At 43.4% G+C, this 15,065-nt stretch overlaps 1 protein-coding gene across 8 annotated transcripts in view; it reads left to right on the forward strand.

Annotated features, from left to right (window-relative positions):
- ZFP1 (ZFP1 zinc finger protein) overlaps positions 1-15,065 on the forward strand; it is a 44,306-nt gene that overhangs the window by 15,849 nt on the left and 13,392 nt on the right. For 2 of the 8 annotated variants that reach the window (XM_033219028.1, XM_033219029.1), the window contains exons 3-4: positions 4,797-4,923; positions 8,016-10,451. In XM_033219028.1, coding sequence (XP_033074919.1) covers positions 4,797-4,923; positions 8,016-9,097 — 1,209 coding nt within the window. In that variant the 3' untranslated portion in view covers positions 9,098-10,451. Of the gene's footprint in view, positions 1-4,796; positions 4,941-8,015; positions 10,453-12,910; positions 13,049-15,065 lie in introns of those variants that run through there. The other 6 variants (XM_033219034.1, XM_033219035.1, XM_033219033.1 and 3 more) reach the window with 5 other exon arrangements.

Below are 15,065 nucleotides of genomic sequence, written 5' to 3' on the forward strand. Positions count from 1 at the left end.
GCGCGGTGGCTGAAGCCTGTAATCCCAGCACTTTGGGAGGCCGAGACGGGCGGATCATGAGGTCGGGAGATCGAGACCATCCTGGCTAATACGGTGAAACCCCGTCTCTACTAAAAAATACAAAAAAAAAAAACTAGCCGGGCGACGAGGCGGGCGCCTGTAATCCCAGCTACTCGGGAGGCTGAGACAGGAGAATGGCGTGAACCCGGGAGGCGGAGCTTGCAGTGAGCTGAGAGCTGGCCACTGCACTCCAGCCTGGGCGGCAGAGCCAGACTCCATCTCAAAAAAAATAAAAAATAAAAAATAAGTGAGGATATGCACCGTTTGGATTTCTGTTTATGTTAATTCACTTGGGATAATGTCCTCCATCTGTATCCATGTTGCTGCAAAGGATATGGTTTCATTCTTTTATATCGATGGGTTTTAAAATTTATATTACTTGTATTGTATTACATTTTAAATGTGTTAAAATGTAATTTTTTTGTTTGGTTTTTTTTTTTTTTTGAGACAGTCTCGCTCTGTCGTCCAGGCTGGAGTGCAGTGGCATGATCTTGGCTCACTGCAACCTCCGCCTCCTGGGTTCAAGCGATTTTTCTGCCTCAGCCTCCCGAGTAGCTGGGATTACAGGCACCCGCCCCATGCCTGGCTAATTTTTGTATTTTTAATAGAGACGGGGTTTCACCATGTTGGCCAGACTGGTCTTGAACTCCTGTCCTCATGATGCGCCTTCCTTGGCCTCCTAAAGTGTTGGGATTACAGGCATGAGCCATCGCTCCCGGCCAATGTTTTTTATATTACAAAATTCATACATTAATTTTGTCCCTTACTGTCTCTATCATATGAGGATCTGCCCTCCCCAGCATGCTGGTTTTTTTTTTTTTAGGTAGAGTCTTGCTGTGTTGCCCAGGCTGGAGTGTAGTAGTATAGTGGCATGATCTCGCTCACTGCAACCTTTGCCTTCCGGGTTCAAGCAGTTCTCCTGCCTCAGCCTCCTGAGTAGCTGAGACTACAGGTGCCCACCACTATGCCTGGCTAATTTTTGTATTTTTAGTAGAGACTGGGTTTCACCATATTGACCAGGCTGGTCTCAAACTCCTGACCTCAGGTGATCCACCTGCCTTGGCCTCCCAAAGTGCTGGAATTACAGGTGTGTCCACTGCACCTAGCCTTTTTTTTTTTTTTTTGGAGACAGGGTCTTGCTGTGTCTCCAGGGCTGAAGTGCAGTGGCATGATCACGGCTCACTGCAGCCTTGACTTCCCAGGCCCAAGCTGTCCTCCTACCTGAACCTCCCGTGTAGCTGGGACTACAGGTGTTCACCACCACGTCCAGCTAGGTGTTTTGTTGTTGTGGAGACAGGGTGTCGCCATGTTGTCCAGGGTGGTCTCAAACTCCTGGGCTCAAGCAGTCCTCCTGCCTCATCCTCCCAAAGTGCTGGGATTACAGGCATGAACCACAGCAGCAGCACTGTTCATGTCACCTCAACTCAACCCTAACATTTTGACCATTAAAGTCAGTCTTTCCATCTTAGAGATAACCAGTATGTTTTGTGTGGGTGTACCCATGCCCTTTGTTAAGTCACTTTTATATGCATGCACAGGATTATATAGAATTTTGGGTCATGTTATGTGCATTTTTTGGAATTTTAATTATTGATGTTCCTTTGACAGCTTTCAGTGCCTTTTGTTTTTAGGCTTTGTTACTTTGTTTATATTTTAGCTAGATCATTGAAGTTTGTGGTGTTTTTAAAGTTTGCCTCTTGTAAAAATTATATATAGGTTTTTAAACCCTGAAGGTCTTAGTCTTTTAGCAGACATTTATCCCATTTTATTTTGATTACTGATTTTATCTGCTTTTCCTTCTGCTTGTCATATTTCCACCCTTTAAAGGTTTACGTTACTTTTTCAGTACTTACCTATTTTAAACAAAAGTTAATCAGAATTTTTCTTCCAAACATGGTACTTCTTCCTGCCCCAATGTCTAAGTTGATGACATGCGAAAATTACTTTAATATTTCGTTCCCCATTTCGTATTTGCATACTTTTAATATGTTTTACTGGTTTGCTGTTGCTTTTTTTGCACATTCAACTGATTCTTGCCAGGCCTATTACATCTTTTAATAGTAGTAATAATGCCTAATACTTGACATCTATTGTGTACTAGTCATCATTCTAGACTCTACATCAGTGGGTGTCAAACTCTGACCAGTTGTCCAAATGGGCTGCTGCCTTGTTTTTGTATGACCCACAAGCTAAGAATGTTTTTTTAAATTTTTTGAGACGGAGTCTTGCTCTGTCACCCAGCCTGGAGTGCAGTGACACAATCTCTGCTCACTGCAAGCTCCGCCTCCCGGGTTCATATCATTCTCCTGCCTCAGCCTCCCAAGTAGCCGGGACTACAGGTGCCCACCACCACTCCTGGCTAATTTTTTGTATTTTTAGTAGTAACAGGTTTCACCTTGTTAGCCAGGATGGTCTCTAACTCCTGACCTCCTGATCTGCCTGCCTCGGCCTCCCGAAGTGCTGGGATTACAGGCATGAGCCACTGCACCTGGCCAAGAATGGTTTTTAATTTGTGCTGTGAAAATGATTTGAAACAAAAATGATATGAAACTCAGATTTTGGTTTCCATGAGTCAAGTTTTTTTTTTTTGTTTTTTTTTTTTTTGAGGCGGAGTTTCACTTGTTGCCCAGGATGGAGTGTAATGGCACCATCTCAGCTCACCATGGCCTCCACCTCCCGGGTTCAAGCCATTCTTCTGCCTCAGCTTCCCGAGTAGCTGGGATTACGGTCATAAGCTACTATGCCCGACTAATTTTGTATTTTTAGTAGAGTTGAGGTTTCTCTATGTTGGTCAGGCTGGTCTCCAACTCCGGACCTCAAGTGATCCACTCACCTCGGCCTCCAAAAGTGCTGGGTTTACAGGCATGAGCCACCACGCCCGGCCTCCATAAATCTTGTTGGAACACAGCCATGCCTATTTGTTGTTGCCTGTGCCTGTTTTTTCTTTTTGAGATGGAGTCTTGCTCTGTCGCCCAGGCTGGAGTGCAGTGGTGAGATCTCAGCTCACTGCAAGCTCCACCACCCGGGTTCACGCCATTCTCCTGCCTCAGCCTCCCAAGTAGCTGGGACTACAGGCACCCGCCACAACGCCCAGCTAGTTTTTTGTATTTTTAGTAGAAACGGAGTTTCACCGTGTTAGCCTGGATGGCCTTGATCTCCTGACTTCATGATCGCCTGCCTCGGCCTTCCAAAGTGCAGGGATTACAGGCGTGAGCCACCGTACCCGGCCGCCTGTGCCTCTTTTTATGGTATGACGGCCAAGTCGGTTTGTTTTAGCAGAGACTACTTGTAGCCTGAAAAAAAAAAAATCTAGAATAGTTACTTGACCCTTTATAGAAAAATTCTGTCAACCAACTCATTCTAGATATTTTCAGCACTTTGAAGATTTGTCTTCTGACTTCCGTTGTTTATGTTGAGAAATCAGCTGTCAGGTGTTTTGTACCTCTGAAGACAATACCTCTTTTTTTCCTCTGGGTTTTTTCTGAGACAGTCTTGCTCTGTCACCCAGGCTCAAGTGCAGCAGGGATTACAGGCGCCCGCCAACACGCCTGGCTAATTTTTATATTTTTAGTAGAAACGGGGTTTCAGCATCTTGACCACATTGGTCCCGAATGCCTGACCTTGTGACCCGCCCACCTTGGCCTCCCAAAGTGCTGGGATTACAGGCCTGAGCCTGGCTGCCTCTGGGGTTTTAAAATGAGTTTTGTTATACTCTGAGTGGGTTTTTTGTGTTTTTTTTGTACTTATTGTACTTGGGGTTGGTGGTTTTAAAACTATAGCCTGGTGTGAGATGTGTTGGAAAATTCTCAGCTATTGTCTCATCAAATATTGTTTCGACTGCATTTTGCCCCTCCTCTTGGGACTCCCGCTGCAAGTATATTAGACCTTCTTAGCTCGTCCCATGTATCTTTTTAGGCTCCTTAATGTACCTTTTACATTTCAGTCTAGATATTTACTGACATTTTTTCACTAATCATTTCAGCTGTGTCTGGCCTGTTACATTCAACCATATATTTTTAAAAAATTTTTTGTACAGTTTCTATGGCTTGAATAGGGGGATGGAGGGACAGAGATCCTTACTTGTACCTGATACTTTATAGTTGGAAGTTCATTTTCTGCCTTTAAGTAGTCAAAGTTTTTTAACTCTTTTAACATCAATATCACAGAAATAATGCCTATGTGAGCTTTGTTAGCACACTGGTAACAGTGAATATCTAATGTGCTTGTCTTACAGTACACATCTTGAGAACAGAAACAGTGGTACAATCTTGGCTTACTGCAGTCTCTGCCTCCCGGGTTTAAGCAGTTCTTCTGCCTCTGCCCACCATGTAGCTGGGACTACAGGCATGCGCCACCACGCCCAGCTAAATTTCTTTTAGTAGAGACGGGATTTCACCATGTTGGCCAGGCTGATCTCGAACTCCTGACCTCAAGTGATCCACCCCCCGCCCCCCGCTTCCCAAAGTGCTGGGATTACAGGTGTGAGCCACCGTGCCTGGCCAACAGTGTTTTATTAATCTGAGACACCTATCAAATATGACAGTGCCAGAGATAATGGGAATCTGAATAAATCTCAACTATAAAAATATATTTTGGAAGATATGAACAAGACAGTGAACAAGATGTATTATTGGTGTAAATATATAAATTTTCATGGTGAATGACTTAGAAAGTTTTCATCTATTCTTTCTGTATCACCAAATGATCATAGGACGAATAACAATATGCCGTTTTAGGGATCAGTTTCATTCACGGATGTGACTGTGGACTTTACCCAGGAGGAATGGGAACAACTGGACCCCTCTCAGAGGATCCTATACATGGATGTGATGCTGGAGAATTATAGCAACTTACTTTCAGTGGGTAAGGATGGTTTTCAGGTACAGCTCACCGTTTGCCTAGAGGTATTTATGTCCTGTCTCAGTGAACAGAAATGAGCTTCTGAATTACTAAATGTTTTTGGCCTAAGTCTTCAGGTGTTAAACCTGAGAGATCTTGCAGCCTTTAAAGCTCTATCTCTCCTTTCCTTCCAGGCTTCTGAAGTTCGAGCAGTTATGAGCTATGTCTCGTTAGTAAACTGCTGTCAAGCCATAGGCAATTTTCAAGTTGGAGCAACAAGAAGAGTTTTGGGTAGCATAGAGTTGTCAATTCAGAACGTTTTAGGGGAATATGACAGGAGAAAGGGAGAAGGAGAAACAGAAGCCAGTGCAATTAGTATCCAGGGGATTATGAGCAGCTCAGTACCTTTGAAATACTTTTCAGGAATCTGTTTTTGAGTCCCTAAACCTTCAGTAGAGCTGAGGAGAGATGACCTGTACCTTAAGTCTCTGAATCATACCTCCAAATGGCCGTCTCCCCCTGCTTACCTTTTTTTTCCCGTTTAACCTTAGCTATTTGCCTTTCACACTTAAACCCTGATATTTTCCTAATATGTCTTAAACTTTTGTTGTAACTAGTTGCTCTTTCGTTAGCATTCTCGCTTTGGCAGAATGGTAACATTTGTATTTTAGCTCATAGGAATCGGTGTGGTGGCCTTAAGATAGATTTTTCAGTGTGAGAGTGACAGTGTTGTCCTGGAAAAAATGGCAGTAGGATCACAGTAACATAACCAGTAATAATGTAAGATGATGGTCTAGGTTGTGGCTGGGTAATTTTAAATTGATTTTAGCTTTTTAGATGTAGGGGTACGTGGGTATATTATGTGATGCTGAGGTTTGGGTTTGATTGATCCTGACACCTAGGTCGTAAGCATGGTACCCAGTAGCTTTTCAACCCTTGCCTCCGTTTCTCACCAGCCATCCCGTCTACTATTACCATCTTTATGTCCATGAGTACCCAGTGTCTAAGCTCCCATTTGCGAGCCTCCATGTTGCTGAAAAGGACAGGATTTCATTTTTTATGGCTGCGTAGTGTTGCATCTTGTACATGTACCATTCTGTTCCAGTCCACCATGAATGGGCCCCTAGGCTGACTCCACGTCTGTGCTGTTGTGCACAGTGCTGTGATGAACCTACAAGCGGGCGTGTGTCTTTTTGGTAGAATCTTTTTTTTTTGGGACAGGTCTCATTCTGTCACCCAGGCTAGAGTTCAATGGTGATATCATGGCGCACTGTAGCCTCCACCTCCTGGGCGCAAGTAACAGCCTCAAGTAGCTGGGACCACAGACAAATACTACCAGGCCCCGCTAATTTTTACTTTTGTAGAACAAGTACTGTGGATCCTGACCTCAGGCCAGGCATGGTGGCTCCTGCTTGTAATCCTAGCATTTTGGAAGGCTGAAGGGGGAGGTTCACCTGAGGACAGTTCACTACAAGCACTGACAACATGCAACCCCATCTCTACTAAAACTATAAAATAAGCTGGGCATGGTGGCGTGTGCCTGTAATCCCAGCTACTTGGGAGGCGGAAGTTGCAGTGAGTGGAGATCACACCAATTGCACTCCAGCCTGGGCAACAGAGGGAGACCCCATCTCAAAAAACAAAGAACTGACCTCAAGTGATCCTCCTGCCTTGGTTTCCCAAAGTGCTGGGATTACAGGCATGAGCCACTGTGCCTGGCCAAATGATTTTTAATGGGATTGCTGGGTGAAGAGGTAGTTTTGAATTATTTGAGAAATCTTCAGACTGTTTCCACAGTGGCTGAACTAATTTAAATTCCCACCAACAGTGTATCTTAGCCTTGCCAGTATCTGTTTGTTTGACTTCTTAATAATGAACCTGGGTAACTTGATCCTTAAGATTCTGAACACATTAAAAGTAGGCTGGGCACGGTGGCTCATGCCTGTCATGTTGAGAGGATCCTTTGAGCCCAGGAGGTCAAGGCGCAGTGAGCTATGATTGTGCCACTGCACTCCAGCCTAAGCAACAGAGGGAGACCCTATCTCAAAATAAATAGCAATGGAAGAAAAGTAGGATATGATAGTGAAAACATGTTCACTCTCCCAACAACTTCAGTAGGAAAAAAAAGCAATAAAACCAGCAGCAGTGAATGATCCTGTTATAAGGGTTGTATTTTTCTTAGAGAATGAGTTTCTGGATTTTACCACTTGCAAGATTGTCACTTTAGAGATTTGGAGCTCTGCTGTATGGCTGCCACTGCAAACCTACTAATTAGAAGTGCTGCTTTCTGGAAATCATTTTTTTTTTTTTTTTGAGACGGAGTCTTGCTCTGCCACCCAGGCTGGAGTGCAGTGGCCGGATCTCAGCTCACTGCAAGCTCCGCCTCCCGGGTTTACGCCATTCTCCTGCCTCAGCCTCCCGAGTAGCTGGGACTACAGGCGCCCGCCTCGTCGCCCAGCTAGTTTTTGGTATTTTTTAAGTAGAGACAGGGTTTCACCGTATTAGCCAGGATGGTCTCGATCTCCTGACCTCGTGATCCGCCCGTCTCGGCCTCCCAAAGTGCTGGGATTACAGGCTTGAGCCACTGTGCCCGGCCTGGAAATCATTTTGGTAAAGATGAACAGAAGAGAAAAAGGTTGGAACCATGCAGACTGGTGCTGGTTCTACCATAGTAGTCTGAGTTTAGCAAATACTACTATTGCTCGAGATCTGTGTAGGTATTTTCCCTTAATTCCCTCATCTACTTCCATTCTCGGTCTCTGTGCTAACTGCAGTGTCCTTAAGAACACTGAATCTCCATCCCTTGGAATTGCCAGCCTTCTCATATTATGTGTTCTGTTTTCTGTCTTATTTCACCTTCTCTGCCCACTTTAAGGTCATTTAGTCATCTGGCATTGCTACTTGTATTGATTTTGGTTTTGTTTTGTTTTTTTAACCACAAGCTATTATCTTTCAAAGTTTGAAAGGAAACATTTGCGCTGGGAATTTTTTAATATTGGGAGACTGGGTCCCAAACTAAGAGTCAGCCTTGTGATTGAACACTTGTGAAGACTTTGCATTCTGTAACATGACAGCAGAGGTGTTGACAAGGTTCTTTTCATTGTGCTCTATCCTAGAAGTGTGGAAGGCTGATGACCAGATGGAGAGAGACCACAGAAACCCAGATGAGCAGGCAAGGCAATTTTTAATTCTTAAGAACCAAACCCCAATTGAGGAAAGAGGTGATCTCTTTGGAAAAGCACTTAATCTGAACACAGACTTTGTTTCTTTAAGACAAGTACCCTATAAATATGACTTATATGAAAAAACTTTGAAATATAATTCAGACTTGCTTAATAGTAATAGAAGCTATGCAGGAAAGCAGACTGATGAGTGTAATGAATTTGGAAAAGCACTTCTCTACCTGAAGCAAGAGAAAACCCACGCTGGAGTAGAATATTCTGAATACAATAAAAATGGAAAAGCCCTCAGCCATAAAGCAGCCATTTTTAAACATCAGAAAATAAAAAACTTGGTTCAACCTTTCATTTGTACTTACTGTGACAAGGCTTTCTCCTTTAAGTCACTCCTCATTAGTCATAAGAGAATACATACTGGAGAAAAACCATATGAATGTAATGTATGTAAGAAAACCTTCTCCCATAAGGCCAACCTCATCAAACATCAGAGAATTCACACTGGGGAGAAACCCTTTGAGTGTCCGGAATGTGGAAAAGCTTTCACCCACCAGTCAAACCTCATTGTACACCAGAGAGCACACATGGAGAAGAAGCCCTATGAATGCAGTGAATGTGGAAAGACGTTTGCCCAAAAGTTCGAACTCACCACACACCAGAGAATTCATACAGGAGAGCGACCCTATGAGTGTAATGAATGTGCAAAAACCTTCTTCAAGAAGTCAAACCTTATCATACATCAGAAGATTCACACGGGGGAGAAACGGTATGAGTGCAGTGAATGTGGAAAATCCTTCATCCAGAACTCACAACTCATTATCCACATGAGAACTCATACAGGAGAGAAACCCTACGAATGTACTGAATGCGGCAAAACTTTCAGCCAGAGGTCAACTCTTAGATTACACTTGCGAATCCACACAGGAGAGAAACCATATGAGTGTTCTGAATGTGGGAAGGCCTTTAGCAGGAAGTCCCGACTCAGTGTCCATCAGAGAGTTCATGTCGGGGATAAACCCTGAAACTCCAGCCAGGTTGTACTGTGGAAAACTCCTGCCAGAACTCTTCAAGCGCGTGAGAAGCCTCGTGACAGTTTTGAGGGAACATGGGAATTCATACTGAGATGCAATCTCTCAACTCAAAATGTATTAAAAATAGGATCCCATGAGAACATTATACTGGAAGTTACATGTGATACCCAGCTAAAGAATACATATCAGAATATATACAGTTGTAAATAGCCATACCCAGTTGTACTGCAATGAGCTTTTTAAAATCTTGAATGAATTGAGTATTCTAGACAGCAGCATAAGATATAAAAACAGTATCCTATGAATTTAGTGGTTTTATGTGGATATGCCACAAAACACAAGTGGTATGTTTTAGATCTGCACATGTGAACTTAGCATAATCACTGGGAATTTGAAATTCTTGTCCTCTGTGATAATTAGGACATAACAAGATTTTCTATACTAAACATCACATATGTTTTTCAGTATCTCTGCAATCCAGTATGCATCCCAAATGAAATGTGTAACAGATTTAAAGTAGCATGGAACCTACGTCTTTCCCTACTGCTTGCTGGCATATATAAGTTGGTATGAACATTGTTTTTGAGCTGCCTCTTACGAAACAGAAGACAGTGTTGAAATTTTCCCTGCTTCTGGTTTGCTGAAGATTTTCTAGAAGCACTATTTATACAAATATGCAAATGTGAAATAATTGATCTGTAGCGTGAAGGAGGCAGACATGAGTTGTACTACTCAGTATGCACCAGAGAATAAGAGTTTGCCATGTAAAGACAATATCCCCATTCATCATGCTCTTATTTTCCAGTGGGATATTTGCATACAAATGCATGTCTATTACCAAAATATTGTGTAACACAGACAGAAACTACCTGTTTTTGTCTTTCCTTGTTTCCCTTAATATTTCATGAATTGTCTAGCAAAAATGGTAGGATGCTTCTATAGTTCACAAATGTTACATTTCAGAGACCTTAGAGGAAAAATTATTTTAAGTAACTGTCAACTGTTTCATTGCTTTTTAAATGTTTCATGTGCATAACACCCCCTTTAGAAATGATTTTTTACAATATTTTGTTTAAAGGAGGCATGTCTACTTCCTTGAGTTGCACTACTGCCAACCTAAAACATTTCCCTTTGGAATATGACTTAAAAGTTATTACCTTTCCTTTAAATGTTTACACTTTTATAAAAGTCAGATTTTTCAGTGGTCTCTCCATATGTTAAGAATTTTTGTGTAACTCAAAAGATATGCTTTTATAGACTTGATTTCAAATTTTTTTTTTTTTTCTTTTTGATACGGAGTCTCGTTTTTTCACCCAGGCTGGAGTGCAGTGGCCCTATCTCAGCTCATTGCAAGCTACAACTCCTGGGTTCACGCCATTCTCCTGCCTCAGCCTCCTGAGTAGCTGGGACTACAGGCGCCCACCACTGCACCCAGCTAATTTGTTTGTATTTTTAAGTAGAGGTAGGGTTTCACCATGTTAGCCAGGATGGTCTCGATCTCCTGACCTCGTGATCCGCCTGCCTTGGCCTCCCAAAGTGCAGGGATTACAGGCATGAGCCACCGCGCCCGACCTTGATTTCAGATTCTTAAGTTCAGCCGTTTCCTGTCAATCACAAATCATGTATTGGAAATTATAAATGGCAACCAAAAACTGGCTTTTAAAAAATATTTTTGGATATCATTGACGTGCTGTCACTATATATGAATTTGAGTGACTTTCTGAACAAATTTATCCAGAACATCTGTAGCCCAATAAGCTTTTGTCTAAGTTATCTTACCTACTCACCAAGGAGGGGAAAACATTTTCATACGCTGCTTTTAGAAATGTAAATTGTAACAGCCTCCTTGGAAAATATTGTGACTTTGTTTTAACATTAATATACTCTTCAACCTAGGAGTCTCCTGGGAACCTATCCCTAAGGAAAACAAAGTGCCAGTACTTAAGATTATATGTTTACCAATGTATATTGTATTTTTTGGTAAGGACTGAAAGAAAAAAGACCATCAGTAAGGGAATGGATGAATAAATTGTGGTAAAAACATGCCATGGCTGAATGGTATTTCCTTGAAAAGAATGTATGGGGACAAACTCTAGACTCCTCTCGGTCAAATGAGGAAAGCAAGAGGGGAGAGAGAGAGTGTATGTGTGTGTGTGTGTAGCAGTTTTTATAAAATAAAGATAAACCCTTATATATGTGTGTCTTTGTATATGATTTTATGGGCCTGGTGAACAGAATTCCTTCCATTTTTAACCTGTGGACCTCACCAGCTGTATGAGTGAGGGCTCTAGCAGTAAACTGAATTAGCCCCATATGAAAGGATAACTTGGAAAATGAGAGAAGGATTAAGGGAACAAACAACGGACGGTAAGGAATCCAGAGACCAGCAGTGCCAGGAAGCTGTTGTCTCCGTAGGGACAAAAGGAAGAAATGGTGTTGCAGAGCCCAGTGAGAGCCAAAAATGTTGGAAGGTCTCTTTCCTGTAAGAGATAGGAAAAATACAGAATAAAAAGGAAGAGAGTCTCTCAAGTGGATGTCAAAGCTCTAAAAAGATGCAGCTACTGTGAGAAACACAGAACTGTCAGGAAAGGGAGGGCCAGGGGGAGGGGGGATAGGGGGGTGAGCCTCAGCTCTTTATTGCTTCCTCCTGAAGATGCCTCTTCGACTGAACCTGATCAGAAGCCCAGATGATGCTGTCCTCCTGGGATAAAGCAGGGTAGAAGGATGGAAGATGGACTAGGAGGGCAAACAGCACAACCAGCAAATCTCCCATCTCAGTTTCAGCCTTGCTGGTCCGACTGTAATGAGGCTTTCCCAGAAGGACCCTTCTTCCCCTATGGTCATTCCAAGTGGCGGCTGTTTGTCTCATGCCTCTTACGCGTTTAGAGGTAAGATGACTCTGAAACCCAATTTCAGAGGAAATAAAAATTTGGAAGTTGTCACAGGGATAATATTTTAAGCCATAAAGCTAGATGAGATTACCTAGGAAAAAAGTATAAAGAATGTCAAGGACTGAGCCCCGAGCACTCATCCCAGTATTTGCTGGGCAGGAACTGGCAAAGGAAACTGAGAAGGAACCACCAGGGTTAGGGTGAAAACCAGGAGAGGGTGGTATCTGAAGCCAAGTGAAAAACTATTTTGAAGTAGAAGAGTGGCCACAATATCAAATACTAATAATTTTTATGAAGTTGGATACATACTGAGATAAACCATCAGTGAGGTCATTTTGATAAGAACAGTTACAAAGGAGTGGTCAGGGTAAATCAAGGAGGATTCAAGATCAAATTGGAAACAGGAACTGTGAATAAGGGGCAAAGTGTTAAGGACTGAAAAGTCTGAGATTTTGTCCTACTTGCAAGGTAACAAGCTACCAGTTTTCATGGATGCTGGCAGAAGACCTTGTATTGACCTAGAATACACATTCGCTGGGTGGAGTTACAGGAGAGGAGCTCCAAGTTTAGGGAGCCTGAATCTTAAACAGTGGTCTAGAAGTAAATCTGTCAAACCTTTGTCTGGAAGGAAGACACACTGGATGCTAAACCATTGCTCTGGAGAGCATATTACCTATCTAAGGCTATTCATTCATCCTGAAAACAGCCTATAACAAGAGCCATCACCATCTGTACTTGTAAGATAGGCAGAAACGTGAAAAAACCCATGGAGAACTGTCTCCCAATACAGAGAAATGGATGGGTAACTGAAGAGATGGGGGCTTTTGAGGATTTGGGTGTTTTAAAATATTAGAAATTCTGGGATAAATTTATACACTCACAGGAATGACAAGTAGAAAAATTGACACTCTAGGAAAGGAGGAGGAGAATGGACCAGAGCAGAGTGTGAGCAGGTGAAGACAGCGGGACCCAGGGTGCCAGTGAAGAGGTCAGATGCTGGAGCACCAACCAGGAGGAAGGCAGAGTGTGGACACAGAAGATGTGAGAGCTTGTGAGTGTTCTTGTCTGATTTGCATTTGCTCTGTTAAACTGAAAACATGGTAATTAGCTGAGAGTGAGGATGGTGGAGGTTGTTTGAGAGGTTTGGGGGATAGGGAAAAGTGAAAAAATTAAGGAAATGTATGATACACTAAAGGCCCACTTGAGGTTAGTGGTCATGAGTTTAACATCAGTTATCAAGGTTGTATGTTTTGTTCCAGCCACATTCAGCAGAGTTGGATTTAGCCTGGATTGACTGGTGTGAAATACATGAACCATGAGACTTAAGCTGATGAGGTGAAGAGTCACAGCTTCAGGGAGGGAAATCGGAGTGAGTGATATCAGCAAGGTGGCAGAATAGGACTTTCCAGCACTTGACTCCCTGCAGCAATATCAGTTTGAATAGCTTTCCATGCACAAAATTACCTTCACAAGAGCTAAAGAAACCAAGTAAGAGATCACAGCACCTGAGTATAGTATAGAAATAAAGGAAGCGGCCAGGCACGGTGGCTCACGCCTATAATCCCAACACTTTGGGAGGCTGAGGTGGGTGGATCACCTGGGGTCAGGAATTTGAGACCAGCCTGGCCAACATGGCAAAATCCCATCTCTACTAAAACTATACAAATTAGCCAGGCATAGTGGTGTATACCTATAATCCCAGCTACTAGACAGGCTGAGGCAGGAGGATTGCTTGAACCTGGGAGGCTGAGGTTGCAGTGAGCTAAGATTGTGCCACTGCACTCCAGGCTGGGCAACAGAGCAAGACTCCGTCTCAAAAACAAACAAACAAAAGATGCATTGAAGAGGGCAGGAAGGACAGTGTCACATTATTTTTGTTACCTCTTCCCTAACCCCAGGCACCACTGTATGAACAGAGATACCCCCCCATACAGGGGAAAGAGAAGGAAGTGAACACTGGACTTTGGCTCAATCCCTAGCACCAGCTCCACCTGGGTAAAACTCAGTGCTGGGCAGGCCCCTGTTGCCCTAGACCCCAGGCCACTCACTTCCCACAGAGTGAATTTCCAGGCCCCCCCTACCGTAAGGTTGAATCCCATAGCCCCAGGCCAGCACAGCAGACTTGGTCTGCTCACCTCACCTCCAGACCAACCTCAGTGGGTCAGACTCAGCCCAGCTTCAGGCCTGGTACCACAGTCTGGGGTTCCAGGCCATCCCCAGGCCTGCAGATGCAAGGCTTCAGGCCTGTCCTGGGTCCTAGACCATTCCCGAGCCAGGTCAGCACCCCTGGCCTTAGGCTCCAGGCTGGCGCCTGCCTCACCTCAGTCTACAGGGGCTGACATGGTGCCAAGGCCTGCCCAGATCTACCCTGGCACACTGTACACAGCCTGGGGCCTGCCCCAGCACCATGTAAACCCCCATGGAACCAGGCTTCAGGCCAACCCAAGAGGATACAGGCCCCAGGTTTACCTTCAAGAACCCAAGTTCCAGGGTTATCCCCATATACCCAGTCAACAGGTCCACTCCAGTAGATCCAAGCTTCAGGCCCAGTTCTATAAACCCAAGCACCAGGTCTGCCCATCTGCTGATGCAGGTACCAGGCCAGCCTGGCTGAGGACTCCAGCAGCAAGCCCACTTGCAGATCACACCAGATTGCCTCCTCAGAATCTCTGGACAGGCTGACTGGTGAAGAACTTTCCCAGTCAAAGCCAGTTGGCAGACTGGAATACTTATTCTCTATTTCTTCAAATGCCCAGACATTAACACACTACAAAGATCAGGGACAATCAGGGAAATATGACCCTCTAAAAAAGGAACAAAAACACCAGTAATTGACCCTAAAGAAATTTAGAAGATTTGGGTGACGTATGAGCTGCCTGACAATTCAAAATAATTATTTTAAGGAAGCTCAGCATATTAAATGTCCTTATCTAAGAAAATAGAAAAACAATTTGATTAAATCAAGAAAATGACCAACATTAGAAACTTAACAAATCATAAAAATAAATTCTGAAGTTAAATAATACAATTAATGACATGAAAAATGCAATAGAGAGCAGCAACAACAG

The sequence above is a fragment of the Trachypithecus francoisi genome, unplaced genomic scaffold, assembly GCF_009764315.1.
Source record: "Trachypithecus francoisi isolate TF-2019V2 unplaced genomic scaffold, Tfra_2.0 Lachesis_group10, whole genome shotgun sequence".
NCBI classification, from domain to species: Eukaryota; Metazoa; Chordata; class Mammalia; order Primates; family Cercopithecidae; genus Trachypithecus; species Trachypithecus francoisi.